The 26,304-nt window shown below is 61.0% G+C and overlaps 5 protein-coding genes across 16 annotated transcripts in view; 4 read left to right on the top strand and 1 right to left on the bottom strand.

Moving 5' to 3' along the window:
• The first annotated feature begins 121 nt into the window (after positions 1-121).
• On the top strand, positions 122-10,374 carry ABCG4 (ATP binding cassette subfamily G member 4). 6 transcript variants are annotated; one of them, XM_046903802.1, is made up of 15 exons: positions 122-169; positions 1,558-1,795; positions 3,598-3,715; positions 3,782-3,914; positions 4,242-4,292; positions 4,460-4,605; positions 4,867-4,990; positions 5,178-5,292; positions 5,518-5,657; positions 5,739-5,837; positions 5,971-6,139; positions 6,644-6,744; positions 6,886-7,044; positions 7,153-7,271; positions 7,346-10,374. In XM_046903802.1, the coding sequence occupies exons 1-15, from the start codon at positions 122-124 to the stop codon at positions 7,569-7,571; spliced, it is 1,986 nt and encodes a 661-aa protein (XP_046759758.1). In that variant the 3' UTR covers positions 7,572-10,374. The 6 variants fall into 6 exon arrangements, with proteins under 6 accessions (XP_046759758.1, XP_015153690.1, XP_015153691.1 ...); XM_015298204.4 differs by lacking the exon at positions 122-169 and adding an exon at positions 582-867; XM_015298205.4 differs by lacking the exon at positions 122-169 and adding an exon at positions 582-867 and having other exon boundaries at positions 1,508-1,795.
• On the top strand, positions 7,601-16,336 carry NLRX1 (NLR family member X1). Of its 4 annotated transcripts, XM_015298202.4 has the most exons (10): positions 10,647-10,766; positions 11,094-11,163; positions 11,289-11,416; positions 11,612-11,672; positions 11,878-11,978; positions 12,126-12,742; positions 13,136-14,550; positions 15,272-15,358; positions 15,433-15,684; positions 15,808-16,336. In XM_015298202.4, the coding sequence occupies exons 3-10, from the start codon at positions 11,296-11,298 to the stop codon at positions 16,124-16,126; spliced, it is 2,973 nt and encodes a 990-aa protein (XP_015153688.2). In that variant the 5' UTR covers positions 10,647-10,766; positions 11,094-11,163; positions 11,289-11,295; the 3' UTR covers positions 16,127-16,336. The 4 variants fall into 4 exon arrangements, 3 of the variants coding, with proteins under 3 accessions (XP_003642640.2, XP_004948095.2, XP_015153688.2); XM_003642592.6 differs by lacking the exon at positions 11,094-11,163 and having other exon boundaries at positions 7,601-10,766; positions 11,881-11,978; XM_004948038.5 differs by lacking the exon at positions 11,094-11,163 and having other exon boundaries at positions 7,601-10,766.
• On the top strand, positions 16,039-19,771 carry PDZD3 (PDZ domain containing 3). 4 transcript variants are annotated; one of them, XM_040652166.1, is made up of 10 exons: positions 16,085-16,216; positions 16,968-16,995; positions 17,255-17,319; positions 17,476-17,687; positions 17,815-18,001; positions 18,087-18,223; positions 18,299-18,503; positions 18,598-18,746; positions 18,928-19,098; positions 19,226-19,771. In XM_040652166.1, exons 1-10 carry the CDS (start codon positions 16,174-16,176, stop codon positions 19,268-19,270), a joined length of 1,242 nt encoding a protein of 413 aa, XP_040508100.1. In that variant the 5' UTR covers positions 16,085-16,173; the 3' UTR covers positions 19,271-19,771. The 4 variants fall into 4 exon arrangements, with proteins under 4 accessions (XP_024999024.2, XP_040508100.1, XP_040508101.1 ...); XM_040652167.2 differs by lacking the exon at positions 16,085-16,216 and adding an exon at positions 16,558-16,583; XM_040652168.2 differs by lacking the exon at positions 16,085-16,216 and adding an exon at positions 16,558-16,896.
• Positions 19,415-22,314, bottom strand: CCDC153 (coiled-coil domain containing 153). Its single transcript, XM_001233176.6, has 6 exons — positions 22,169-22,314; positions 21,532-21,600; positions 21,213-21,332; positions 20,542-20,634; positions 20,094-20,224; positions 19,415-20,019 (listed from the first exon to the last, which is right to left on the bottom strand). Exons 1-6 carry the CDS (start codon positions 22,233-22,235, stop codon positions 19,891-19,893), a joined length of 609 nt encoding a protein of 202 aa, XP_001233177.2. The 5' UTR covers positions 22,236-22,314; the 3' UTR covers positions 19,415-19,890.
• Positions 22,315-24,627: 2,313 nt separating this feature from the next.
• The window catches only part of CBL (Cbl proto-oncogene), a 34,324-nt gene continuing 32,647 nt past the window's right edge, over positions 24,628-26,304 (top strand). The window contains exon 1 of the mRNA NM_204208.2: positions 24,628-25,007. Coding sequence (NP_989539.2) covers positions 24,861-25,007 — 147 coding nt within the window. The 5' untranslated portion in view covers positions 24,628-24,860. The remainder of the gene's footprint in view (positions 25,008-26,304) is intronic.

Raw genomic sequence — 26,304 nt, 5'->3', positions numbered from 1 at the left:
ACCCTGGGGGGGCAGCTGTCCCCCCCCTGGCCCTTGCTGCTTGCTGTGAGCTTTCCGAGCAGCGCTCTGCCCTACTGCACCCTGCTTGTGCCCTGCAGTGGAGGCTGTTGGGTGCAATGCAATGCAACGTAAGGCAATGCAAAGCAAAGGCAGCTCAGTGCGTGGCTCGGTGAGAGCTGGGGATGGGCTTTGGGGTGAGGGGCAGTGGGTGTGGGCTCTCTGCTGTGTCAGAGGTGCTGCTGCGGTGGGACCGCGGGGACGGAAGAATGGGGGCTGCCAAACCCCGAGCTTTTTGCACCCGGGAGATGCTCGGGGCCTTCTGCCTTACACGCAGAGAAGAGTGGGGAGAGGAAATAGAGCCGGTTCCTTTAAGAGGCTTTTTCACCGCCTGGCAGCGCCGCCCGGGCAGCCAATTCCCACCGTCCCGACACACAGCGGCAGCGGAGACAGCGCCGACGGTGGGTAGGTGGGGGGAGCACGGACGGGTCCGGGGCACCAATACGGGCGCGGATAACGGCACGGATCCGGTCCTCCCGCCCCTCGCTTCCCACCCCACCGCCCGCCCCGGCCCTGCCCAGCCCAGCCCTGCCCAGCCCTACAGAGAGATGGGGAGCGCATCCCGGCTGGGGTCCCGCGGGGGCAGCGCTCAGCCCGGGGAGCGGCACTGAGCACCGACCGCCGCCCGTTCTCCTCCCCCGCGGTCCATCGGTGCGCACCGGGGGGCTGCGGGCGTTCGGCTCCGCCGCGGGCATCGCCCCTTTGTCCGCAGGGGGGTGGGGGGGAGAGGCGGCGGCGGCGGCGGCGGCGGCGCTGCGGCACTGAGCGGAGCGGCGGAAGCTGTGGGGAACGGAGCCCGAGCTCGTACAGGTGAGCGTGGGGGGGTCCGAGGGGTTGGGGTGCGGCGGATGGAGGGAGAGGGGATGGAGGAGGAGCGGCCCCGGAGGAGATGCCCTCTCCGCGAGGGTGGGGTGGGGAGCGGCTGAAGGAGTCAAGGTGAGCCCGAGGGCGGTCTGCGCCTCCCGCAGCCCCCCGTCCTGCTGGCCCCGTGCCCTACGGCTGTGGGAAGGGGGATCCCAAAGCGTTCGGAGGGAGTGGGGGTGATGGGATCACGCAGCCTTCGCTCGCCCCTTTTTTCCCCCCCTGGGCCGAGGCTGGCTTTTTTCCAGCCCTGAAAGGGATCCGTCTGCATCGGGGAGAGGGCTGGGAAGATCTCGGCGCAGCTCCTCGCGAGGCCATCCTCCCCTTCCAGGGGATTGTGTGTGTGCATTGCAGCTGCGGCGAGGAGCTGCCTGCAGCCTGCGGCTCAGCAAAATGTAGGTTAGCACGGCATTAGGACCCCGGCCCTGCAGGGGAGGGGGGGTGCTGAGCTCAGCAGGGCACGGCTCAGCCTCCTGTCCTCAGCACAACGAGGGACCCCTCGCCCCATCCTCATCTGTGATGCTGCAGAGGGTCTGGGGTGCAGCGTGTTCTCCACCCCGCCTGGCTCAGCATCCCCCCGGCATTGCAGAGCCCTCGTGCCAAAGATTGAGTGGGTCCATCCCTGCGTGTTCCCTCCAGAGCAGCACGATGGCAGAGAAAGGCATGGATCCCGCGTGCGTCTCCATCGCCCTGGAGGACACGGTTTGCCACGCCGGCCCCCCGGACGCCCCGCTCCTCACCACCCACTTGAAGAAGGTGGAGAACCACATCACGGAGGCCCAGAGGTTTTCCCACCTCCCGAAACGCTCAGCTGTCAACATCGAGTTCATTGACCTGTCCTACTCCGTGCGCGAGGGCTCCTGGTGGAGGAAGAGAGGTAGGAGCTGCCTGTAGGGCTGGGGACCCCTGGGGTTTCCACATCTCCTCTCCAGTCTCCTCTCATCTCCCCCAGACCCCCTTCCTTGGGTCCATCCCTCCCTGTTGATGCAGGCAGCTGTGTCTCAGCCTTGCAGGTTTTTGAGCGCACAGTAGTGGGAAATTCTGGAGCTGCTCACCCCGCTGTCCCCCGTGGCTGCCCAGCCCTGTGATCCCCCAAACCAGATCCCATCCCAGGGGCTGTATGGGGCAGACAGGGCTGCTGCTTGGCTTGGGGCTGACAAGAGGGATGGGTTTTCTCAGCGCCGCTGTGCTGGCAGTAGGAGGCCCCCAGGGGTGCCCCGGTGTGCAGGGGGATGCTGGGCTTGCAGGGGGTTTCCTCTTTGGCAGCTCCCTGTGTGTAACTGCGGCCCACAGCTTGGGGAGGGGAGGCAGATGGCAGCTGGTGGGTGGTAGTCATCCTTAATTAGCTCTGTTAGTTAATGGGATGCCAATCATGTTGGCCCTGTGAGGTGGAGGGGGGGGGGGGGCTTGATGTGAGGAGAGTGAGGGCAGATAGGGCTGAGTGGGGTCCTGGGGCGAGCTGGTTGAGGGTGTGGGGTCCCTGCTGCTCCCAGCCAAGCTCCGCAGCTGGGGAAACTGAGGCACTGATGGACAGCAGGAGCAGCCCAAAGCCCCCAGGGTGAGCTCTGCCTTCTTAGATGCTGGGAAGCAAAAGATGGAGGTCGGAGGCAGGGGTGCCTGGAGCGTTCGTGTACCCTGTGGTGGGGACAGACTTGGGGCAGCTGGAGCGGAGGGGTGCTGGGACCGTGGGGTTGCACAGAGGGGATGCTCTTCCCCCCTGGGCCGCGCACAGGAACTGGTGTGGAGCTCCTGGTGCATTTGTGCAGGATCCGGCCGTGCCGCCGCGCGCTGCTGAAGCAGGAGGTTACTGGCAGTCAATGAACGCGAGTAACCGCTGCGCAAGCTGCAGTGGCACCGACGTGAGCAGCATGCGCTGCCGGGGCTGTGCGCGGTGCTCGCCCTGCTGCCGTCACACACAGCATCCCGCTCACACCTCCCCGCCCCCAGGGCCCCTCTCCTGGGGGTGCCCGACCCCAAGGGGTGCTGCTGGGGCACAGGAAGATCGCGGTGCTGGACCCCTGCCCTGGAGAAGGGCCTATCCCCTCGTGCTTCTTTCGCTGCCCTGATCCCGAGGCTTGCCCCAGTTTGTGGGGATGGGATGGATGCGTTGTCCTCACCTGATGCTATGGGGCAAGGGGATGTATTTCTAGCAGGGAGATGCTCAGACCTGGCCCGTGGTACCCCGCAAACCACAGCTCCCCAGGCAGGGCTGTGTTTCGGGGCAGTTTCTGACAGCCTGAGGCTGCGCCTGTTCCGTGCTCCCGACACATTGCGTTCCTGCTGCCAGAAAATGCTAATCAGCTGCCTTTAAAGCAGAGATAATTCCAGGTCTGATTAGCAGTGGCTGCTGCCGGGTGTCGTGGCATGAATGCCAATGAAGGCAGCAGCCAGGCATTTGGTGGGCACGGGGACACTGCTGCCCCATGGTACCCTGCCTGGGGACCGGGGCAGTGCCACAGTCTGGTGGCCTTCCTTATGCTGTGTCCCAGAGGTTTTCTGATCTTGTTTGCATTGGAAATGGATGAGCCAACGGGGAAGCAGGGGCAGGGGTTGTACTGGGGGTGACGGCCATGACGATGCTGGTAGAGATGGTCCCTTGGCACAGCGCACGATGATCCCACAGTCCCCCAGGTGCCGGGGGTCCCATTGCAATCCCACCATGCTGCTCTCTCTCTCCAGGCTACAAGACCCTCCTCAAATGCCTGTCAGGGAAGTTCTGCCAGCGAGAGCTCATTGGGATCATGGGGCCATCGGGTGCCGGCAAGTCCACGCTGATGAACATCCTGGCTGGCTACAGGTGGGGCTGGTGGAGGGGCTGGGGGAGCGGGGCTGGGGGCTGCGTTATATCCTCTCTGTCCTGCAGGGAGACGGGCATGAAGGGTCAGATCCTGGTGAACGGGCGGCCGCGGGACCTGCGCACCTTTCGCAAGATGTCCTGTTACATCATGCAGGACGACATGCTGCTGCCGCACCTCACCGTGCTGGAGGCCATGATGGTGAGTCGGGCTGCAGGGTGTCCTGGGGCTGCATCCTCAGGTGGGAGCCTCCCAAGGGCTGCGGGATGTGGGGATGAAGTCCTGCCCTCGCCCTCGTATCGCTCAGCTGGGGATGAGTACAATACCTCGGTGGTCTACATATGATGTTCCTATTGGAGGTGTTTGAGGCCAGGTTGGATGGGGTCCTGGGCAGCCTGGTCTAGATAGATATGGAGGTTGGTGGCCCTGCATGCAACAGAAGGGTTGGAGCTTGATGATCCTTGAGGTCCCTTTCAACCCAAGCCATTCTATGGTGCTATGATCTCCGTGTTCATCTTCTTCCCCCAGGTCTCTGCTAACCTGAAGCTGAGTGAGAAGCAGGAGGTGAAGAAGGAGCTGGTAAGTGAAGAGGAACGTGAGTCCAGGGCCCCTTGTATTCCCTCAAGGTGGGAACAGTGGAGAAGGGAAGGTACCACAGACCCTCAGTGATGGAGATGTGGGAGGAGGTGATGGGGAAAGGGTGAGGGTCTATGGGAGCTCATGGTGAATGAGGCTCCATTCCTCAGGTCAATGAGATCCTGACGGCCCTGGGGCTGCTGGAGTGCTCCTACACCCGCACCATCTCGCTGTCGGGTGGGCAGCGCAAGCGCCTGGCCATCGCCCTGGAGCTGGTGAACAATCCTCCAGTCATGTTCTTCGATGAGCCCACCAGGTGAGACTGCAGGGACGGGAACTCCCCAGCACTGGGGGACACCGGGGGGACCAGAGCCCTTTAGATCCAAGAGGGGCTGTGGGACACCAAGGGGACTGGAGGACAACAGGGCTGGGGCTGCAAAGGGATGTTCTTCTCCATCACGCAGGCGGAAGGAGGGTGCCCATATGGTGGTGGAGGTGTCTTGGGGACGTCCTTCTCCCTTTCTCAACTCTCTCCTTCTCTCTTTGCTATCTCTTTCTCCTCTGCCCCATCCCGCAGCGGTCTGGACAGTGCCTCCTGCTTCCAGGTCGTCTCCCTGATGCGCTCCCTGGCTCAGGGTGGCCGCACCATTATCTGCACCATCCACCAGCCCAGCGCCAAGCTCTTCGAGATGTTTGACAAGGTTTGGGCTGGGGCACAGAGCTCTCTGTGGGGGCAGGTCATTCTGACCACGCAGAGAGGCCATGGGAGGGGTGGGTGAAGGCTGCTGACCTGGGCTCGTGTGGCTCACAGCCCTGCCAACGGGATCTGGAGCGGGCAGTGGTGCCCTGGCTGCTCTGCACCTGCCCTATTGCTGATTTCTCTTACAGCTCTACATCCTTAGCCAGGGCCAGTGCATCTTCAAAGGTGTCGTGACCAACCTCATCCCTTACCTGAAGGGCCTTGGGCTCCATTGCCCCACGTACCACAACCCCGCTGACTTCAGTGAGTGGCCTCTCCTCAGCTCAGCAGTGTTGGGGGCAGAGGGTGGCGAGGTCCGAACCCACATGGCAAGGTCTAAACCCATGTGCCCTCATTGGATGCTGTGGGTGGTGTGGCACTGTGGGGTGGGGGCTGCACTGGGCTCCCACTCCCTGACCATAGGGAAGCTGGGTGACCCGAGCGGTGTGATGGTGAGGGCTGGCTCAGTGCCTCTCTTGTGCTCTGCAGTTATCGAGGTGGCCTCAGGAGAGTATGGGGACCTCAACCCCGTCCTGTTCCGTGCTGTGCAGAACGGCATGTGCACCATGGCAGAGAAGAAGAGCAGCCCCGACAAGGCGGACTCGTCGTGCCCAGCGCACTGCGTGACAGTGAGAGCCCAAGAGGGGACGCCGTGTGGGAGGTGATCCCCGTCCCTCACCTGCATCTCTGACTTGAGCATTCCTTTGCAGGACGTGGACCACATTGAGAGCCACACATTCGCCACCAATACCTCCACCCAGTTCTGCATCCTCTTCAAGAGAACCTTTATCTGCATCCTGAGGGACACGGTGAGGGCTGAGCCAACGCCAGAGGGATGGGAGCTATTTGCTGGGGGCAAGCAGAGCTGAGTGGGGCTCACCCTTCTCCGGGATGCTCAAGGGACATGGTCCCGCCTCACTGATCCCCTCTGCCCACCTGTAGGTGCTGACCCACCTGCGCTTCATGTCCCACATCTGCATCGGGGTGCTGATCGGGCTGCTCTACCTGCACATCGGCAACGACGCCGGCAAAGTCTTCAACAACACTGGCTTCCTCTTCTTCTCCATGCTCTTCCTCATGTTCGCCGCGCTGATGCCCACCATCCTCACCTGTAAGGAGCTCCTCGCCCCACTGCTCCCACCGTTGGGTGTTCAGGGAAGGGAGGGCTGTGTCTGCGGGAGGGGTTTAATGGCTGCTGTATGGTGGAGACAGCTGAGTTGGTCCAAAGTGGGGCGATAGGATAGAGATGGAAGGAATGGGAAGAGAAGGGTGGAAGTGTTTGCATCACCTGAAGTACATCCCACGGTTGCCATTTGTTTACTGTCTGGTTCATCTGTTGCCATTTGTTTACCGGATGGCTCTAAGCAGCGTGCTGGAATTCATTTATTTCCTTACTTTGCTGAGAAACTGTCTGCACAGCTGCATTTCCAGCTGCTTCAAATCTCACTTCCTCAAAAAGCCTGAGCAAAACCCCCCTGGCTGAGCTGACTTGTCCATGTGAAACTTCCCCTCTCGCTCTCGGTTTCTGTCCCTGGTGAAGCTCCCACTCATGGGCAGGAGGCTGCAGGGTGCATTGGCCCGGGGCGCTGCTGACTCTTTCCTCACTTCCCTGCAGTCCCTCAGGAGATGTCGGTATTCCTGCGGGAGCACCTGAACTACTGGTACAGCCTGAAAGCCTATTACCTGGCCAAGACCATGGCGGATGTGCCCTTCCAGGTAAGCTTTTGTGGGATGACCCCTTGGCATGGTGCATTCCCAATGCCCTGGATGGGCTCCTTGGACTCTCCACCCCTGGGAAGGGTCAATGGGACCAGGGCAGCCACAGGGCAGCGTGTAACTCTGTTTGCCCCTCTCCAGGTGATCTGCCCCATTGCCTACTGCAGCATCGTGTACTGGATGACGGGCCAGCCGCCCGAGGCCACGCGCTTCCTCCTCTTCTCTGCCCTGGCCACCGCCACTGCTCTGGTGGCCCAATCCCTCGGGCTTCTCATTGGAGCTGCTTCCACCTCCCTGCAGGTCAGGCTTTGCCCGTGGTGTGGACGATGGGGGTCCCAAAGAATCACAGATGGGGAGTGCCGTGGGCCACAAACGGGGATGTGGCACCCAACGGCCTCTGCTCCATAGGTGGCCACCTTTGTGGGACCCGTCACTGCCATCCCCGTCCTGCTCTTCTCGGGCTTCTTTGTCAGCTTCAAGACCATCCCCACCTACCTGCAGTGGAGCTCCTATGTCTCCTATGTCAGGTGGGACCGCGCACTCTGTCCGTGGGGTGGGAGTGGGGCCGCGTGGGACATGCAGTGACTGTGCTTTGCCATAGGTATGGTTTTGAAGGCGTCATCCTCACCATCTACGCCATGGAGCGCGAGGACCTGGAGTGCCTCGAGGACTTCTGCCCGTTCCAAAAACCCATCAAGATCCTGCAGGAACTGGACGTGGAGGAGGCCAAGCTCTACCTGGACTTCCTCATCCTGGGCATCTTCTTCATCATCCTGCGGCTCCTGGCATACCTGGTGCTCAGGTACAAGGTCAAGTCGGAGAGATAAAGGGGCCACGGGACCCCAGAGCTGCCCCCGGGCCTGAGCTGCTGCATGGCAGCCATGGACCATGTCGGTAGGTGCCAGCCAGGCCTGGCTCAGTCGAGAAGGGTTTTGAGACATCTCGGAACTGTTTTAACCTTTCCAAGCACTCTTCATGGCAAACGTTTTGTACAGCCCCACCGCGCGTCCCCCAGTTCTGCCTCACCCCACGGAGCTGCGTCCCTCCGCACACCCTGCCTGCCTGTGGGTACACCAGGGACGGTCCCATGGAGGCAGAGTGGGGCTGTGGGGAGCTACAGGCAGGAGAAGGAGAGCTGCTGGGGGTCCGAGCCACGTGGGGACACACACAGAGCCGTCGCATAGAGAAGAGCCCAAAGCCACCGTAGACCAAATTGCACGAGGCTGCTGTGTTTCCTGCTGCTGCAGCCACAGATTGCTGCCTCTCCTTTTCCTTTTCTGCTTCAATCCTCCCTTCACTTTTTTTTTTTTTCTTTTTCCTCTTGATTTCTTTTTCCTCCTTTTAAATTTTGTTTGAAACCCCGCTGCTTTCAGTCTGCATGGAGAGGATTGGGAGCAGCGGGCAGAGGACTCGGGGCTCTCCTGTGCTGCTGCTCAGTGCCATCCTCAGAGATGGCCTCTGCTACCTGGGGACGCAGCAGTGTCCGTGGGAGTGGGACAGTGCTCTCAGACCTCAGGCGGTGTCACATTCAGTCTTTGGGATCTGAGCCAAGAGGATAAAAGTGATCAACACAAAGAGAAGTGACCGTCCCATCAAACCCCCGTGTGGAGCACTGTGCCGTCAATGCAGCTCTGTTTGGCCCCTTGTTCCCTTTCCCCAGCACAACCATGCAGGATGGGGATGAGCCTCCCTCAGCACCAGCTGCGTGCTGCCTGCAGGGAGGGGATGAAGACTGTGGGCACCCACCCACTGCAGCAGGACTGGTGGGTAAGAGCATGGACAAGTGGGTCCCAGTGGTGCCGGAGCTGGAAGGCAGGTGAGATCTGGAAGCACTGTTTGCATTAAGCCGCCCTGGTGCTGGGACTGGTACCAGGAGAAGGTGCCTTTTGGTGGATCCTCTAAAGCTCTGCACCCCTCAGGGCATTTTAGCACCTCGCTGGCTTTCCAAAAGAGTGGAGCTGGTGCAGACAGCACGCTGGCACTGCTGTCATAGGGCTGCATGGGTGCCACCAGAGCACCACTGCTTGCTGGTGAGCAATGGACACGGCAGGGGGTTGGATTGCAGGGAGGACAGATTGCAGCAATATCCTCGGAACTCTTCTTCATTTTTCCTGGTTGGGACTGCTCTGCACCGCAGGGTCTGGCTGGAGGGCAGAGATGGAGGTACTGCTGCAGCGGGGCTGGGTTTCCCCTGCATGGATATGAGGAGCTCGGGCATAAAGGCTCTGGAAGCAGGACGTGCCCTGATGCTCTTCCAGTGCTGAGCATTGGGGTTTCCCCAGGGGATCTCGGCTGACTCATTGCTGTCCCCCACAAAATTCCCCTCTGCTCCCGGATCCACCTTCACTATCCCTGTGCTGTGCTCTGCAGGGGGTGGGAGGACCGCTGCCACCTGCAGCCAGGGGGACAGGGAGAGTGATCCCCACATCTGCTGTGCCACCAGGAAATGGCAGAGCTGTCGGCTGTCCCCCATCTCCATCTCATGTCTGTGGGGCTGTTGGGCTGCTTCAGTGCCCCACTTCTGGCCTGCTCTTGGATCGCAGTGAGAGGTCGAGGGAGACCCGTGCTGGTTTTTGCTCTGTCCAGGATGTGTGCAGTGAGGATGCACTTTATTGGAGCAGGGGAGTGGGACTGTGGGTGCTTCTGGCTGCAGGCACCCCTCCAGGGAACGCGTCTGGATAATCACGAGGAGCGTGATGGAGGAGAGCAGGCTTCTTCCCCTCCACCTCCTCTCCCTTCCCACCCCCTCCCTTCCCCTGCAATGCACTTTGAGCGCATTAGGACGAGGTTTGGGCTGTGGCTGCAGCTCTCTGAGGGCACCAGCTGACCCTCAGCCCATCTTGAGCTGCTTCAGGCCCAAAGGCTCAGTTGGGGTGGGTGCTGCCTCCCCTTGTGTGCTGTGAACAGCCCCCAGCACCCTGCCAGGCACACAGGGACTTGGCCTCTCCCCTCCACGCATGTCCGGGTCACCTCTGTCACATTCACAAGAGAAGCAAACGCATCCTCACCCGCTGGGGCTTGCTGGAGGGGACAGCAGGGCAGCACAGGGGGAAAAGAGCCGCCTGCAGGGTCTCACCCACCCCAAGCAGGCAATAAAGCAGTGTTTCATTCTCGCTGTGCGTGGACACCATCCATCGTGCCCTGCTGGGGGGCTCCTGCTGCCTCCCTGCCCCCATGTGCTGTGTGCAGTTGTGCTGTGCTGGGGTGTGCATGTGGGTCGGGGTGAGCCATGCGGAGAGCTGTACTCCATGGGGCCGTCTATCAAAATAACACGCAGACAGCAGCTCAGAGCCCGAGGCAGACTGCTCGTGGGACAGTGGCTCTGCTGTGCAAGGGCTTTGCCAGCAGTGGGTCCTGCTGCCTTGCAGCGGGGATGCATCGCTGCCTTGCAGAGGCATGGCCAGGCCTGGGGGAGGGGGCATGACCCGGGCTGCGGGGGGAGCACGGGGCTGCTGGCAGTGCTGTCTGCAGGTGAGTGCCCGGTGTGTGCGGATGCCGGTTCTGGGCAGCACTCACGGTGGCCGTAGGGTTGCCACAGAGGTGGAGGGGTCGTGGCTTGTAACGGTGTTTCTGAGCTGCCAGCTGTCCTGTTGGGTTTCGCACATCAATAAAACTTATATTTATAGTGTACCCTTCGGTTCCTCCCGAGTGGCTGTGGGGTCCGCGCGCGTCGCGGCGCCGGGATGCAGAGATGCGCAAAGCTGTGAGGGCGGGCGGTTCTCCGCAGGCAGCAGCCCGGCTTTCGGCACCACCTCCCGGGATTACAAAAGCAGCTCTGCCCCCGGGCCCGCGGGTAACGCTGCGTGCGTGGCCGAGCGCACGGGTGCGGCGCTGCTCCCGGCCGCCGTGCGGGGGCGAACCGGGCCGTGCCGTGCCGTGCCGGGGCGGTGCTGCAGGAAGTCACCGCCGCCTCGGAGCCCTTCCCGGCCCAGGGAAGCGGAGCGGCGCCGCGCTGCCTCGACGAGAGCCCCGGGGAAGGCGGCGGAAGGTGCCGGCGGAGCAGAGGGAGGGCTGGGAGCCGGGTAAGGCGGGGATGGCAGAAAGCAGCTCGGTGCGAGCCCCGCTCGGCCTCTGCTTGGCTCATCGCTTCCTGCTCGCTGGAGTTTCTTTTTACCCCCTCCCCCCGTGCCTCAGTTTCCCTGCGAGCCGGGCGTGCTGCGCGTGAGTCGGCGGCGGTACGGCCCCGTCCTGCGGTGGGAGGTTGGGAGGGCAGCGCGTCCTCGAGACGCCCTCGGGATCCCCCCGAGCTGCTCAGCGCCTCGTCCGCAGCTGCGGGACGGCGGGGAGGGCTGGGCTTGGCGCTGTTTCGCTAGGAAGCTCTTAAAAAAGTCGAGCTCCCTCCTCTCCAGCGCTTTTGCTGTCCGGGATGCGGTGCTATAGCTGAATCCGGGCTGATGACTTTTGGCTGTGGACCAGGAGGTAACGTTCCTCTGCTCCTCGTGCCCCCGCTGAGTTCTGCGGACCTTGGGGGGCAGGTAGGTTCACCCCGCAGGTGAGGACATCCTCAGAGCCCTGCTTCTTCTCAGCTGTCCCTTCTCTTTTAGGCAGAAGATGTCCTGGGCCATGCAGTGCCACGGCTGTCTGCCCTGGGGCAGCTGGACACGGCTGTGTGGGTCCCAGCCCGGCCGCAGGGCAGCACGGTGTGTGTACCTCTGTACTGCTTCAGGGCCAGGTGAGCTGTGACCCCAAACCCACCCTGTTCCCGGGGTTGTGGTGTCCCTGCTGGAAGTCCCTCCCCAGCTCTGCAGCAGAGCCTGTGCAGTCTGTGTGTCACCCCTGCGGGGTGCTGAGCCACTGAGCTCGGAGGTGTGAGCTCTGCTGGGCTAGGGGAGGCTTTGGTGAGTGCAGGAATGCTTCATCCCTGCAGGTGCTGCAGGCAGCTGCTTCCACAGGAAGATCCTCCACGTAGGCGGCACCTCCCTCCCCAGGTACAGTGGGATGTGGGTGGCTGAGCTGCTGCCTCGGGACCACTGGGGCTCTGCGGGCAGAGATGCTGCTTTGCCTGCACTAGAAAACTGCCCACAGCCAACTCCATGCCGCTCTGAATTCAGCCCTTATACGGCACTGTCTCGTGGTGTCCCCCCACCCTGCCCCTGGGGCTGCCAGCCCCTGCCGATGCTTTCTCTCCTCTAGCAGGAGCTGTGTTCGATACAAGGGAGGGTCTCAGGAGAACCGAGCCCAACGCAGCTCCTCCCACCACGGCCTGGACCATCTCAGGAACGTGGCCTCATCTGGTAAGCTTGCAGCCTCGTGCTGAGGAGGATGGAGGGTCCTGCACAGCTCCTGCCCTGGGCAGTGCAGTGTTCTGCCTCCTCCCTGCATTTTCCCAAACTCCTGCCAGTAGGAAGACATTGCATTGCCTAACACCTTTTTCCTCCCAGATGCTATTAAGAAACACCAGAAAAGCCTGTCTGCATGGTTCAGCAACCAGCCCAACGAAGAGAGGCAATTTGGCCCTTCCTTCTCACTAGACGCCATCCACGTGGACCCAGTGATCCGCGAGAGCTCCCTGGAGCAGATCCTGAAGCCCTCACCTGACCTAACCATCCAGCACCAGCTCCAGCAGCCCTGCAGGCAGGTCATCAGCCTCCAGAACCTCTTTGACGTGGATGCCTGTGGGCGGCAGGTGAAGAACGTGGTGCTGTACGGCACCGTGGGCACAGGGAAGAGCACCCTCATCAAGAAGATGGTGGTGGATTGGTGCCATGGTCTCCTACCCCGCTTTGAGCTGGTCATCCCCTTCTCCTGTGAGGACCTGTCCCATAGTCACGTCCCTATCTCTCTGAGACGCCTCATCACCAAGAAGTACCAGCACCTGCGGGACGTGGTGCCTCTCCTGGGTTCTTCCAACCTCAAAGTGCTTTTCATCCTTAATGGACTGGAGCGCCTCAACTTGGATTTCCGGCTGGCTGGCACCGAGCTGTGCTGTGATGCCAATGAGCCCGTGCCTCCCTCTGCCATCGTGGTCAACCTGCTGCGGAAATACCTCCTGCCAGAGGTCAGTGGCTGCTGGGGTATTGCAGATTAAAGCCTTGTTCTAGTTCTTGTAGCCCAGCTTGACTGCTAGCCAACTTGCAGCTTCTACCCCTGGTGGGACTCTCCATGCTGGTTTGTTGCTGGGGAATATTTGGGAGGCCTGGTAAGATAAAGAAGGTAGCACCTGAGAATCAGTCTGTGGGGTTGTTGCCTTCCAGACTCAGTTTATGTCTAGAAAAGGATGTGGAAAGCTCTTCTGTCCCCTCTGTCTGGGCCAGGTTTGAACCAATGCCCTTTGGGCAGCAGCTTCTTGGACCCTAGCTCCTGGGTGCTCCTGGATACGGGTTGTAGGATTGGGATCCTGCTGAGGTTAGATCAAAGGCACCTCCAAACTCACCCAGCCCTCTGCTTCCAGGCCAGCATCATCGTCACGACGCGCCCATCTGCGGTGCGCCGGATCCCTGGTAAGTACGTGGGCCGCTATGCAGAGATCTGTGGCTTCTCAGACACCAACCTGCAGAAGCTGTACTTCCAGCTGCGCCTCAGCCAGCCTGGCTGCGATGGAGAGAACAGCGTGGCCAGCCGCTCGGGCGAGCAGGATAACTTGGTGGAGATGCTATCGAGGAACCTGGAGCGCCAAAACCAAATCGCCGCCGCCTGCTTCTTGCCCTCCTACTGCTGGCTGGTGTGCACCACGCTGCATTTCCTCTACTTCACCAGAACGGTGCCTCCCAGCCAGACCCTGAGCGGCATCTACACCAGCTTCCTGCGGCTCAACTTCAGCGGGGAGGTGCTGGACAGCACCGACCCCACCAAAATCTCCATGATGAAGTACGTGGCCAAGACGGTGGGCAAGCTGGCCCACGAAGGGGTGATGTCCCGGAAGACCAGCTTCACAGAGGAGGACCTGCAGCAGTGCTTTGAGGTGGAGATGAAGACGGAAAGCGAGCTCAACCAGCTGGAGGTCTTCCGCAGTGATGTCTTCCGCTTCTTCCTCACGCCGTGCGTGCAGCCAGGCAAGGAGCACACCTTTGTCTTCACCATCCCTGCGATGCAGGAGTACCTGGCTGCCCTGTACGTGGTGCTGGGCGAGAAGAAGACCCTGGTGCAGAAAGTGGGGAAGGAGGTGTCGGAGATCATCGGGAAGGTGAGCGAAGATGCCGCTGTGGTGCTGAGCATCATCTCCAAAGTGCTCCCCCTGCGCTTCCTGCCGGTGCTCTTCAACCTGCTCAAAATGTTCCCTCGCTTCTTCTCGCGGCTGAGCGGGAAGGGCCGGGACACCATCGCCCGCACCATGGCGGAGGAGCTGTTCAAAGAGGAGGATTACTACAATGACGACGTCTTGGATCAAATCAATTCCAGCATCTTGGGCGTGGAGGGCCCTATGCGGCACCCTGATGAGGCCGCTGACGATGAAGTCTTTGAGCTCTTCCCCATCTTCATGGGTGGGATCCTGTCCCGCCGCAACCGCGCCATCCTGGAGCAGCTGGGCTGCTCCATCAAGAACCTGGCGGCCTTTGAGATCGCCAAGGCCATGAAGAAGACTGTCATCAGGAACAGCCGCAAAGGGCTGCCCCCCTCTGAGCTCATGGACTACCTCTTCTTCCTGCACGAGTTCCAGAATGAGCGCTTCACAGCGGAGGCCGTCCGCTCCCTCCGGACTGTCAACCTCTCCTCTGTCAAGATGACCCCTCTCAAGTGCTGTGTTCTGGCTTCTGTCATGGGCAGCACGAGCCACGAGGTGGAGGAGCTGAATCTGACCTCCTGCAACCTTGACGCCAGCAGCCTGAGGACTCTTTTCCCCGTCCTGCTGCGGTGCAAGTTTCTCCAGTGAGTACCCCCTGCTGCTGCCCCTGGGCGCTGTGCCCATCGCAGGGATGCGCTGGGAGCCATGGTGAAGGCAGGGCGTGCCTTTGTTTACAGTCAATGCGTACCACGGGGAGGGACTACAGCTTCCGACATGCAATGCTCCACCAGCAGCCCTGCTCAGGCACTGCACGCTGGGACTTGCAGTCCCACCACCCCCTCCTTAGGGCAGCGGTCTGCGCCTGGCTCTGCGGGCCGGAATGCGGCACCCTGCCCTTGCTCAGCACCCGGAGCCGCATAGCGTCGCTTCGTAGCTCGCTCAGGGCAGGAGACGCGCAGCCCAGATCGTCCCGGTCCGTTTGTAGACCTGCAGTCTGCTCATTGCCCAGGGGGTGGCGAGCCGCGCTCGGCAGAGATGGACGCAGCTGTGCAGCTGGGCTGTGCAGTGCTTCCTTCCTGCGGATGCTCTGGAGGGCTCAGTGGGGTCCTGCTCCCTCCTGAGACCCTCAGCCCCCCCAGCGGCACCCGGATCCCCCTCCCCTCCCTCACTTCTGCTGGTGCTGGCTCTGCTGGCTGACGCTACCCGTCCACTGGGGTGGCTGCTGTGGGCTTGCTTGTGGAGACGGAGCCCTGGGTGACCTTGCATGGGGAACCCAGGTAGGACGGTGGTGGGGTGGGTGGGGTGAATGGCCCTATGGCTGACGCTTCGGTCCTGCCACCACCCCCTTCTTTTGCTCTGCACCAGTCTGCAGCTCAACAGCCTGGGCCCTGATGCCTGCAAGGAGATCCGCGACCTGCTCCTGCACGACAAGTGTGCAGTGAGCAACCTGCGGTGAGTACTGCCCCATCCTCACCCCAAACCCCGCTGCACACTGCAGGCAGCACCCTGACCTCACATCCCTGCAGGCTGGGGAACAACCCCATAGGTGAGCAGGGGGCACAGTACCTGGCCGAGGCGCTGGCAGGCAACCGCTCTCTGACCCACCTGTCCCTGCTGCACACTGCGCTGGGAGACCGTGGCGTGGAGCTGCTTGCCCAGCACCTGGCTGAGAACCAACAGCTCCAGGAGCTCAACCTGGGCTACAACTCCCTGACGGACACGGCTGCCCTGCATGTGGTGGAGGTGGCCAAAAAGCACGCGACGCTGGACAAAGTGCAGTGAGTTCACCCCGTCCCTTTCCTTCGCTCTTGCAAGGGACGCTGCGAGCCAGCATCCCTCCCTGCAGCAGCAAGCTCCTGCATCCCTCCTCCCAGCCCTCAGCATCTCCTTTTACCCCATAGTTTATATTTCAACGACATCAGTGAGGACGGCAAGCGGGCACTCGACAGCCTGCGCATGGACCGGGACGGCGTCAGGGCGCTGGTCTTCCTCACAGCAGGCACTGACGTCTCTGATTACTGGTCCAGCATCCTGAACGTGGTGCACAAGAATCTGCCTTTCTGGGACCGTGAGAGGGTTCGGCAGCACCTGACCATCATCCTGCAGGACCTGGAGAGCAGCCGGAGGCAGACGGTCAACCCCTGGAGGAAAGCCAAGTTCCTACGGGTGGAGAGTGAGGTGAAGAAGATGCTGGGGAAACTCCAGCATGGGACCCTTTGAGCTGCTGGAGGGCGCAGGGCCTCACCGGTGCCCTTATCCCAGCGGAGATGCCCAGCAGTTGGGTGCTGCCGAAGCTGTTGAAGGTGCTGGGTATGTGGGGCCAGGCTGAAACGTGGCACAAAGCCCAGAAGTAAATGGGACTTGTCTTCTGGGCTTGGACTCAAGCTTGCTTGTGAAACCCTTGGTAGCATTAAAGTGCACCGCTTTGTTTCCTGGTGTCCATCTTCCCCATCGTGGGACACCCAGGGGCTGTTCCCGAGCCTCAGGTGCTGGTTGAGCTCCCGGCACTGCTGGGTGAGGGCTGGCACTGCCAGGGCTGGGAGGGCAGGGGAAACTCAGGGCTGTTTAACCATTAAACATGGGGCGTCTTGGAGAAGGCGGGGACGCCGTGCTTCCCTGCCACTTCACCGTGTACCTTGCTCCCTCGAATTGGCTGCAGCCATGAAGCAAACGGAAGGTATGTGCTGGGGCTGCAGGGCTTCGTCCCGCAGAGATCCTTTGCTGTGTGTGTGTCTCCAGGCTCTGCTTTTTCATGGAGCAAAGCAGTGTGAGAGGCACGGAGAGGAGCTGAGGGCACCCAGGAAAATGCCGCTGGGCTGAGGGGGGGCGTTGGCAGGAATTCCCTCTCCAAGGATTTGGTGGTGTTGGAGGGTTTTGGGGAGGTGTGCAGGGGAATGCTGCTGTCTCTGTCTCTGGGGCCCTGGTTACTCTCCTCACCCCCACCCAAAAGTCCTGAGGGGCTGCGCAGACCCTGCACACCGTGTGAACAGGTGAGCCCTGAGCACCCAGCTCTGCTCCCAGCTCCCTACCCTCTGCGCTGACCTCTCCTCTCCCTCTGCAGGGCTCGAGGGCGACAAAGCATCCATCATGTAAGTGCTGTGCTCCCCCCTGGCCCCACAGCTGGGCAGTGCTGGGGTGGTGTGGGCTGTGACTGTCAGTCCCAGGGATGTTTTTCACGACAAGAGAGTTATAGGGGCAATCCCAAAGTGACGTCCCTCCGTGGTTTCCCCTAGGGAAGAGGAGGCACTGCAGCTGAGGCCCCAGAAGGAGTGGGGCTCCTATGGGTGGGGCAGGGGAAGGTGATGGAGCTGCTCTAATGTGGCCTCTCCTACCCTTTTATCATTGCAGAAAATTTGAATTTAACCCCAAAGATGGGATTGACAACCCCGCCCTGTCACTGGCTGAGGACATTGGTAAATATGGGGGTTTCCCCCGTCAGCGTGGGGTCAGTCAGCTTGGTTACCCCCGGGCACTGCGGGGAGGTGAATGCTTACAGTAGAGAGTAACGGGGAGACCATGGCTCCATCAGCATCTGTGCTGCCCTGTTCACGGGCCATGTCCCTACGCAGATGGTGAGGCCATGGGGGAACCCCGCTTCTACCTGCTGAGCAAGGGCAGCACAGAGACCTTCGGCTTCTGCCTGCACGAGGAGCTGGGCTGCCAGGGCCACATCATCCGGCAGGTCGAGCTGGGCGGGCTGGCCCAGCGCCGGGGGCTGCAGGATGGAGATCGGCTCCTCCAGGTGAACGGCCACTTTGTGGACCACATGGAGCACCACCGGGTAAGCCGTGAGCATCCTGGGAATGAGGGAACACCTGGGTACCGCCAGCTGGGCACAGAGGGAGTGCAGGATGCTGGCCTCACTGGAGGAGAGCTGTGCTCGGGGTCTGCAGCCTGGCCCCTTGCAGGTGGTGCAGAAGATCAAGGCCAGCGGGAACCAGGTCCTGCTTGCAGTGCTGGATGGCGACTCCTATGAAGCAGCCAAAGCGCTGGGCAGAGATCTGTCCCAAATGCTGCCCACTGATATCCGCCCACGCCTTTGCCACATCATGCGGGACAAAAGCGGCTTTGGTTTCAGCGTGTCGGGGCCAGAAGGTAGGGAGGCAGCCGGCACTGCCAGCCCGCAGCATCGCCCCACTTGGAGCATCACCCCACTCGCTGCAGCCTTCTCCTCTTGCAGGAGTCAAGGGCACGTTCCAGCTGTCGGTGCGGCAGGACGGGCCAGCAGAAAGAGCTGGAGTGCCGTCGGGCTCCTGGCTCCTGGAGCTGAATGGGCACAGCGTCAGGAGCTGCTCGCACACCCAGCTCGCCCGAAAGGTGTGTGTGCGCTCTGGTGCTGGGCTCATGGCTGGGGCTGGTCGTGGTGCTGAGCATCATGCGTGTCTCCTCCAGCTCAAGCAGAGTGGCAGCAAGGTGACACTGCTGGTGGCATCCGGCCCAGTGGAGGAGTTTTACCGCCTGAGGGGACTGCAGGCGACAGCTGCCCTGGCGGACACCTCCTGGCTGCCCTTCAAGGCTCGGGAGCTGCACATGGTGAAAGGTGACACTGGCTATGGGTTCTTGCTCAAGGAGGACGACTATGGCTCGGGGGATGTAGGTAAGGGAGCTGATCCCACCTGCGCTCAGGGGCAGCAGTGCTGGGATGCCCTCTGAATGCCTTGGTGAGCATCTCTCCTTCCTCGTCCCCGCAGGCCAGTTCCTATGGGACATAGACGCGGGGTTGCCGGCTGAGCAGGCAGGGATGAAGGAAGGGGACCGTGTCCTGGCTGTGAACGGTGAGAGCATCGAGGGGTTGGACCACCAGGAGACTGTGCTGCGGATCCGTGCCCACAAGGAGCAGGTGACACTGCTGGTCATCGACCCCCGCCAGCGATGCGTTCTACCGCTCGGTTAGTGCTGGGGAATGAATGCACAGTCTGCAAAGTGGATCCCTCAGCCCTCCATAGTGAGGTCCCCTCCAAGACCTCTGGCTTGCCAAGGAGCTCCAGGAGTTGCATGGCTCACCTGTGATGCTCTTGCAGATAGGGCTGTCCCCTCTGCTGTTCCTCGATGATGGTGACCCTGCCTTGGGCTCCTGCACGCCTTCCCTGCCCTCTCCCAGCGACTCCCCCGGGCTCTGTCACATCGATGTGGGACCAAAGGGACCTGGCTCCTGGCTGATGGCTGCTGCCAACAGCATAACCATCACACAGGTAAACCACTTTCACCGCGCTGCTCTGAGTCTGGCATCCTCCTGCCCTGTGCCCTCTGTGCTGAACTCCTGGCACCATGGGGCTGGTGGGAGTGTGCTGCCTACCTGTCCCTGCTGTGTCCCTGTAGAGCCCATGCAGAGAGGAGCAGAAGCGGCTGCGCCATGCATTCTAGCAGCCTGGAGCACCCTGCCTCCAGCCAGGATCCCATGCAGCACTGCTGATGTACCCAGAGAACAAAATGATTGTCATTATGGACAGCACTGCATCTCTGCTCCTGGAGTAGGACTGTCAGCATCACACCTACCAGAGACTCATCTCCACTGGCCAAGGTTGGCCTCAAGCTTTTATTGAATGTAGTGGTAACCCGAAGACAGACCCACACCTCCAGGGGTATCTGAGGACATAATGCTCAGCTCCAGGCTCTGGATTGCTCCCAGGAGAGCCAAGGCAGTGCCCTCCGTGCCATGACCCAGGGGGCTGGACTTTGGGCCAAGGGGAAAAGGATGCTGGAGGAACCCCCCAGCTCTCATCGGGGCTCAGGTCTGCCCTGCGTGGACATCTCCCTCGTGCTCCTCCTCTGCGAACTGCTGGGTGGTACCTGCACCCATCACAGCACTGTTCCCATGTCACCGCTTTGGAGAGTGATTAAAGGACAAATCCATGCTGCCGTTCACGTGAGTGGTGTGTTGGGGGGTCTGTCGCTCAGCAGCATATCCCAGGGACAGACAGAATCCTGGGGCAGCTGTGCTGATAGAGGCTGAGAGTCTGTCCTCTCCTGGGGGTCCCTGAGTGCTATATCTCCAGGGGGTTGAGGCCGAACTCCTGCAGGCGCTGCTTGTTCTCCAGGCAGATGGTTGTGCCTTCCTCCTCCCAGTGCTGCCTGGCATCTGCCACCTTGGCCAGCACCAGGTCCAGGCTATCCTAGTTGGGGGAGAGGGTGGTGAGGAGGGGGAACTGTGCTGAGAGGAGCCACCTGCAGCCGCGTCCCCACTCACGTGGAAGATCTTCTCGTACTCCCTCTGCATGGTGTCCATTCTGCTCTGCAGCTGGGCGATGGTCCTGTCCCTCTCTGCAAGTGCTTTGGTGGCAGCTTGCTGGGTATGCTGGCTCTCCTGCAGCCTGGTGGCTGTGGGGTGTTGAGGACAAAGGCAGGGGACACTGAGTGTGTGGGCACTGTGAATGGAGCATGGAGGGTGTGGCACAGCCCCCACCCCAGGGTTTGGGATGGGGTGGGATTACAGCATCCCCTTTGCAATCAGTATCCCAAGATCAGGGATACGCTGGGAATAGGGTCAAGCTTTGCCTTCAGCTGCTGCTTGGCAGACAGCACAGGGTGAATATCTCCTGCTTCCCCTTGCCCCCCCGGAAGCATGCTTTCCTGCCCTGGAGTGAAGAAACCCATCCCCATCCCACTAGTGACAGGCAGAGATGCCAGGGCCATACCCAGCTGTTCCTGCAGGCTTTTCACTTTTGCCTCCAAGCGCTGGCTGTGTGCTGCCGTCTGCTTCTGCAGCTCCTGGTATTGCCGGGTCATTTCTGGGAGCCAAGGAGAGGAGAAGGGGACAAATGGTGACAATAGGAGGGACAAGCAGGCAGTCCCTGTGCTGGGAACCCAGAACCTGTGGCCAGCAAGGGCTCCAGCAAGTGGGAATTGAGGGTTTCTCTTGCAGGCTGCGCACCTGGAGTGGCCATGCCCCCTCTCCCTGTCCTGCTGGGCTGTGGCAGGGGCAGGAGGGAGCCCTGGGGAGGGGGGTGGAAAGTTAGTTCAACCTCTGCTGAGCGTGGGAGAGTGAAAATGAGCACGGAGTTTTGCATGTGGCAAAGACCGCAAACCTCTGGCTGAGGTTTTACCTCTGCTAAAACCATCTCCTTCTCAAACACTGAAGGAAGCGGCGAGGCAGTGACTTCTGCAGGCTGTGGTCTGCTCTGTGTCTGAGCACAGTAGCTGGGGTGCAGTGAGCGCACAGCCAGAGCCTTGGCATGCCAATGGCATGGGTGCTTTGGGGCTGAGCAGAACAGGGTGATGGGAGAGATGGGGTGAGCTTGGCTGGCACCCCTGGCTGGCACTGAGGTGTGGGATTCCTGTGCCTGCCCCTTCCCACCCTGTCCGTTACCTTCATGCATGTCTTGCTTATCATCCTGCGCCTGTTCCAGTGCCTGCTCCAGATCCCACAGCCTCCGCTGGAACCCTTCACTGTCAGCCCTTGCCTGCCAGGCCACATCCCTCCAGTGACCTGCAAGACAGAGTGTTGCTGGGGGGGCAGCGTGCTGCTGGGGGTGACCCACCGGGATGCAGCCCTTGGAGCACACTGGAGCCTGTGGCTGTATCCAAACCATGGGGCGAGATGCCCTGCCCAGCACTTTGGTCCAGCACTGCATCTTTCCTCGCTTTTCCCTCCTCCCAAGCATGCCCCTGGCTCCTCCCCATCTTACCTGGGTGCTCTTGCAGCCCGTCAGCCTCCAGCGCTGCTCTCCTGGATGTGGCTGCAGCTTGGCTTTCCGCTGCCAGAGGGGAGGAAGAAGGGACAGAGTCAGGAGTAGCTGGTTGGTGGGGCTTGGCCCAAGGATACTGGGAGATGTCAGATGGCCTGGGGGCAGCCTGCCTGGAGAACTTGGCTGGGATATGCCTCCAGCTGAAACACCGGTGCCAGGGCTGTACTTGTGCAGACAAAGAATCGGGTTGTAGCTGGTTTTACTTGAAGTGGCTTCCCTGGAGAGATGCACACGAGGTTGGGATTGAGAGCTGAGATTTCATAGTGAGGATGGGGAAGTAGGTGGGGTCCTTAGCACACAGAGGTTCAGGGACCCTTCCAAACCCCTACCCATGTTCCTCCAGTACACATCTCCAGTTGGAGCTCTGCAGGAGGAGCAGGAGCTTGGTGGAGCCGCTGTCTTTGAGCCCCCCCCCCCCGGTCCCGCTGAGCTGCAGGGTGCAGTGGGATGCAGGTTGCTTGAGCAGAGCCCAGACCCTGCTGCCTCCTGTTTCTAATCAGGCACATTGGGAAATATCAGGGGACAGAGAGGAGGAGCATGTCCCTTCTGGCTTCAGTCTGCAGGCCCCCAGACTCACCTGCTGCATTTCCCTTTTTGTGTTGCTTCACTGCTTTTTTTCTCTTCCCTTTGCCCTTTGGAGGCATCCTTCTGGCAAAGTTGGGAGCGCAGAGCTCAGTCCCTCAGGACACAGCAGCTGCTTCCAAGCCAAGCTGTTGTTGTAGCAACTGTGTGCTCAGTGAGGGCAGGTTGCCTGGCCCCGCACCCGCCTCCGCCTTGCAGCAGCTGAGCATTTCTCTCCTGTGACACAGGCATTGGCCCCACACACCCAGCACAGAAGTGCTGGAGTGGTCTAAAGCCAGCCCCGCTGCCAGCAGTCAGCTGGCTGAGTTTGGCTGCAGGATGTGGCTCCCACAGGTTAGGGTGGATCCTATCCCATGCGTGTCCCAGAGCTGTGGTCCTGCAGCAGCCCTGCCACTGAAGGGATGGAGCGGGAAAGGTGATGCCCCCAGGTCACAGCTTGAGACAAGCCCTGCATCTTCCTCCCTTCCTGCCCTGCCTCTCCCCTCCGGCACACCCTCCTACTTACTTTCCTGCTTGCTGCTATGAGTTTTGCCCTGGAGACTGTGGCTGGATTTGGATTCTTTATAAAACAGGACAGGGAGGGGATCTCAGACAGTTATTTCTGCTCAGGATGTGATTCACCCGAAACACCTGGGAGCGTATAGGTGAGATCTGCTCAGTGGGACCTGAACCTTGCTGTATGGGCAGGGCAGCAGGAGCAGTGAGCTGGCAGAGGCTCTGCATAGGGATACAATCATAGAATCATTAGTGTTGGAAAAGACCAGTAAGCTCATCAAACCTAACCATCAGCCCATCCCCACCATGCCCACTAAACCATGACCCCACGTGCCACATCTCCACCGTTCTGGAACACCTCCAGGGATGGTGACCCCACCACTCCCCTGGGCAGCCCGTTCCAATGCCTGACCCCTCTTTCCGAGAATAATTCTTTTCTAAAATCCAACTTGAATGCTGGGACATCATCTCCCCCGCAGGGAGGGGACAGCAACCTCTCCTTCAAGCCTTGCACATGAACACAGCCATGACTTGGGGTGAGACATGCCCAGAGCAGCAGATAGCCAGGAGTGCAATTGCTCAAGCAAGCTCCCCGATCTCTTTGGATTGGGGCCATGGTGATTTTTCTCTTTGGCTCCACACAGCCGGTGGAACCCTCCCCATCCCTCTCCCCAGGTACTTGTGGTATCCTGGAGCTGGCCAGGGCACCCTCCGGTGGTCAATCCGGCTTGACTATTAGCCAGAATCCATTAACATCTAATGGGAAAAGCCTCAGGAACACGGCCTCAATAAACGTTGACATATTTGAGGTCAATATAATCCTTAGGAAAATTTGCCCAGGTAATTAAAGCCAGACAAGGAGCTGCCTGTCCCAGACATATTCACCGAGCCCTACGAAAGGCAGTAAAAGCAAGACAGAGAGCTTTAGAACCACTCGAACCACCAGCAGAACCACTGCTGGGTGCTGCTTCTCGCTGCCCTGCTCAGCCAGGGCCCCGCAGGAGCTGGTTGGCAGCCTGCAGGCCAGAGGTGTCAAAGCATTGCTGCATTCTCTCTTCCCCTTGCAGCCCACGCCGTGGCGCTGACGCAGGTTTGCAGCAGCCCTGCTTGTCACAGAGGAAGCGCTCTGGCTGGAAAGGGAGCTGAAAAGGGGATCTGAAGGCAGCACGGAAACAGAACCGAGCTCTCTTTCGGGCCTGCGTTGTCATTTCCAAAAGCCTGCTGCTGTCAGCCGGGTCAGAACACAGACATAGCACAGCATGGTCTCCTTTCCTCTCCCTGCTCTGTGCCTGCTCCCATGCCCCGACCTGCTGCAGTGCCGGCCCTTTTATGGAGGGAGATGCCACCGTGACACCAAACACCACCCTGTGCCTTAGGATGGCACCACAGATCTGCTACACTTCGGTTCTGCTTCCACAGAGGGAGCAGTGGCCGTGGCCTTCTGTCCCCTGTGCCGGCAGCCTCCACAGGGATGGCCGCTGTGCTGCAATTATACCGTGACGGAAAGCAGGAGGGTGGTGCAGCGGGTTCTGAGGGGAATGGGGGCACGCAGCCATGGGGAAGCTCTCTGCCGGTACAGGGCACCCCTACTTCCCGCTTTCAACGCTTGTCAGTTCTTTATTTGGGGGAAAAGGGAAGCTGGTTTTTGGAAAGGGGAAATAGTCTCTTGTGCAAGACCCGCAGAATAGCGCGGAACGGCCTGCGTGCAACGCGCCGCCCGCGGGACCGTTCCCATGGCAACACCGCCCCACCCTGCCCGCACCCCCCGCCTGCCCGCACTAAACATGGCCGCCGCGCCGTCCTCCCGCTGCTCTGCGCATGCTCTGAAGCGACGAGGCGGGGCCTGCTGTTCGGCCCTCCGCTCGCCCTCTTCCTACTGGGCGCTGGCGCCAGCCAATGGGCAGCGGCTCCTCCCCGGAGGAGGGGGCGGAGCGTGGCGCGCGGAGGGGGCGACCCGCCAATCAGCGCGCGGCGTGGCCGGGGCGAAGGGCGGAGCGGCGCTGGAGCCGGGCGCCCCCCGCCGCCGCTGCCGCCGCCACCGCCCGCGGCTCCCTCTGTCGCCGCCCGCCCGGCCCGGCCCGGCCCGGCCCGCGGAGCGCCCCACGGCCGTCAGCCCCGCAGGGCCGCGGCCCGGTGCCGCTCGGGGTGGGGGCGGCTGTGGGCTCTCAGTCGGCCGCCCCCGCGCTGCCCTCATGTCGGCTCCGCTGAAGAAGGGCCCCGGGGGGCTGATCGGGCTGATGAAGGACGCCTTCCAGCCGCACCACCACCACCTCGGCCCGCACCAGCCCGGCGCCGTGGACAAAAAGATGGTGGAGAAGTGCTGGAAGCTGATGGACAAGGTGGGCCCGGGCGGGGGGTGGCACGGGGGGGATCCGCGGGGTGGGCCGGGCCTGGGGGGCGGGGGGGGGGCGTGGGGCGCTATGGGGCGAAGCTGTGCGGCGCTGCGCTGTTGTCTGAAGGGATGGGGCCGCATTGCTGCGTCCCCGAGGGCTGAGAGCCGTGCAGCGCTGTGTAACAGCCACGAAACGCCGCGTAAAACCCTTTGCAAAAATAGAGAGAATCAGATCTAACGATAAGCACCCAAACCTCGCGGTGTGGGAATTGGGGGGGGGGAACCTCTTCCTATCCCAGGCCTTGGTGCTGGGGTCAGGCACTCCCCTCCTGTGGCCTTCACGCCGCCAGGAAATGGCTGTGGGCACAGCAGGGCGGCAGCCCCCGGCCTGGAGCTGTGATCCCGTGTGCTATTGGGAGAGAACCTGGCGAGCAGTCCATCGTGGGTTCTCGTGGTGTGTATAGGATGGCCCAGTAAGCGAGCATAGGTATCGTGGTTGGGCAGGACGTCAAAACGTGCGATGCGTTTTTCCCTGGGATTGTGATCATTCTTATTGCTGTCGAGAGCTGAGGTTGGGCTTGGTGTGCTGCAGGCTACGGTGTGTGGTGGATCGTGCCGGGTTCAAGGCAGGAGGACACCCCCGAGGAGCAGCACAGCCTCAAAGCGAAGAGCCCAGCGGTCCCTGGGGAGTGTCACCCTCCCCCAGGAGCACAGCATAGGGGCTGAGGGCATCCCTCACCCCATTACCCCCTGGGCTTATGCAGTTCACCTCTTTTCTCTCTTTCCCATTGTGTCGATGCTTGCAGCATCTGAATCTCCAGCAGTCAGTGCTGAGGAAGGCAGGGTAGATGACTTTCTTCAAGGCGTATTAAATGATGCTCATGCCAGGAAATCACTTTGCGTTGGCTGGCTCCACAAAAGGCACGGTTTATGGTTGCACTCTGCTGGGTTTGTGATGAGCTTTGATCACCTTCTGCAGAGAGGGACTGGGATCCAGCGTGAAGTCTTTTGAGAAGTGCCAGTGGCTGCCTCTGACGCACACGGAGGGCATAAGTATAAGGGCTGAGGTGGGAAGACTGGTTTGAAGATGAGCACAGAAATGTGATTCTGTTGGGAATAAATTCAACTTGCAGGCACAACTTGTAGGAATGCAAATCTTCTTTCTTGCTCCTGTGATATAGAGGTGAACGTCAGTCTGTGTTTGCCTTGATGAGGTGGGCTGTTCTGAGGAAAAGGTTGGCCTGCAGACACTTGGGTGTTGTGGACTGTGGTCTGTGAGACCCATCCTTGGCTATCCCCCATCT

This window comes from Gallus gallus, chromosome 24 (assembly GCF_016699485.2).
Source record: "Gallus gallus isolate bGalGal1 chromosome 24, bGalGal1.mat.broiler.GRCg7b, whole genome shotgun sequence".
In the NCBI taxonomy this organism is placed as follows: domain Eukaryota; kingdom Metazoa; phylum Chordata; class Aves; order Galliformes; family Phasianidae; genus Gallus; species Gallus gallus.
The sequence above is the reverse complement of the archived record's forward strand: the minus strand, read 5'-3'. Positions and strand labels throughout refer to the sequence as shown.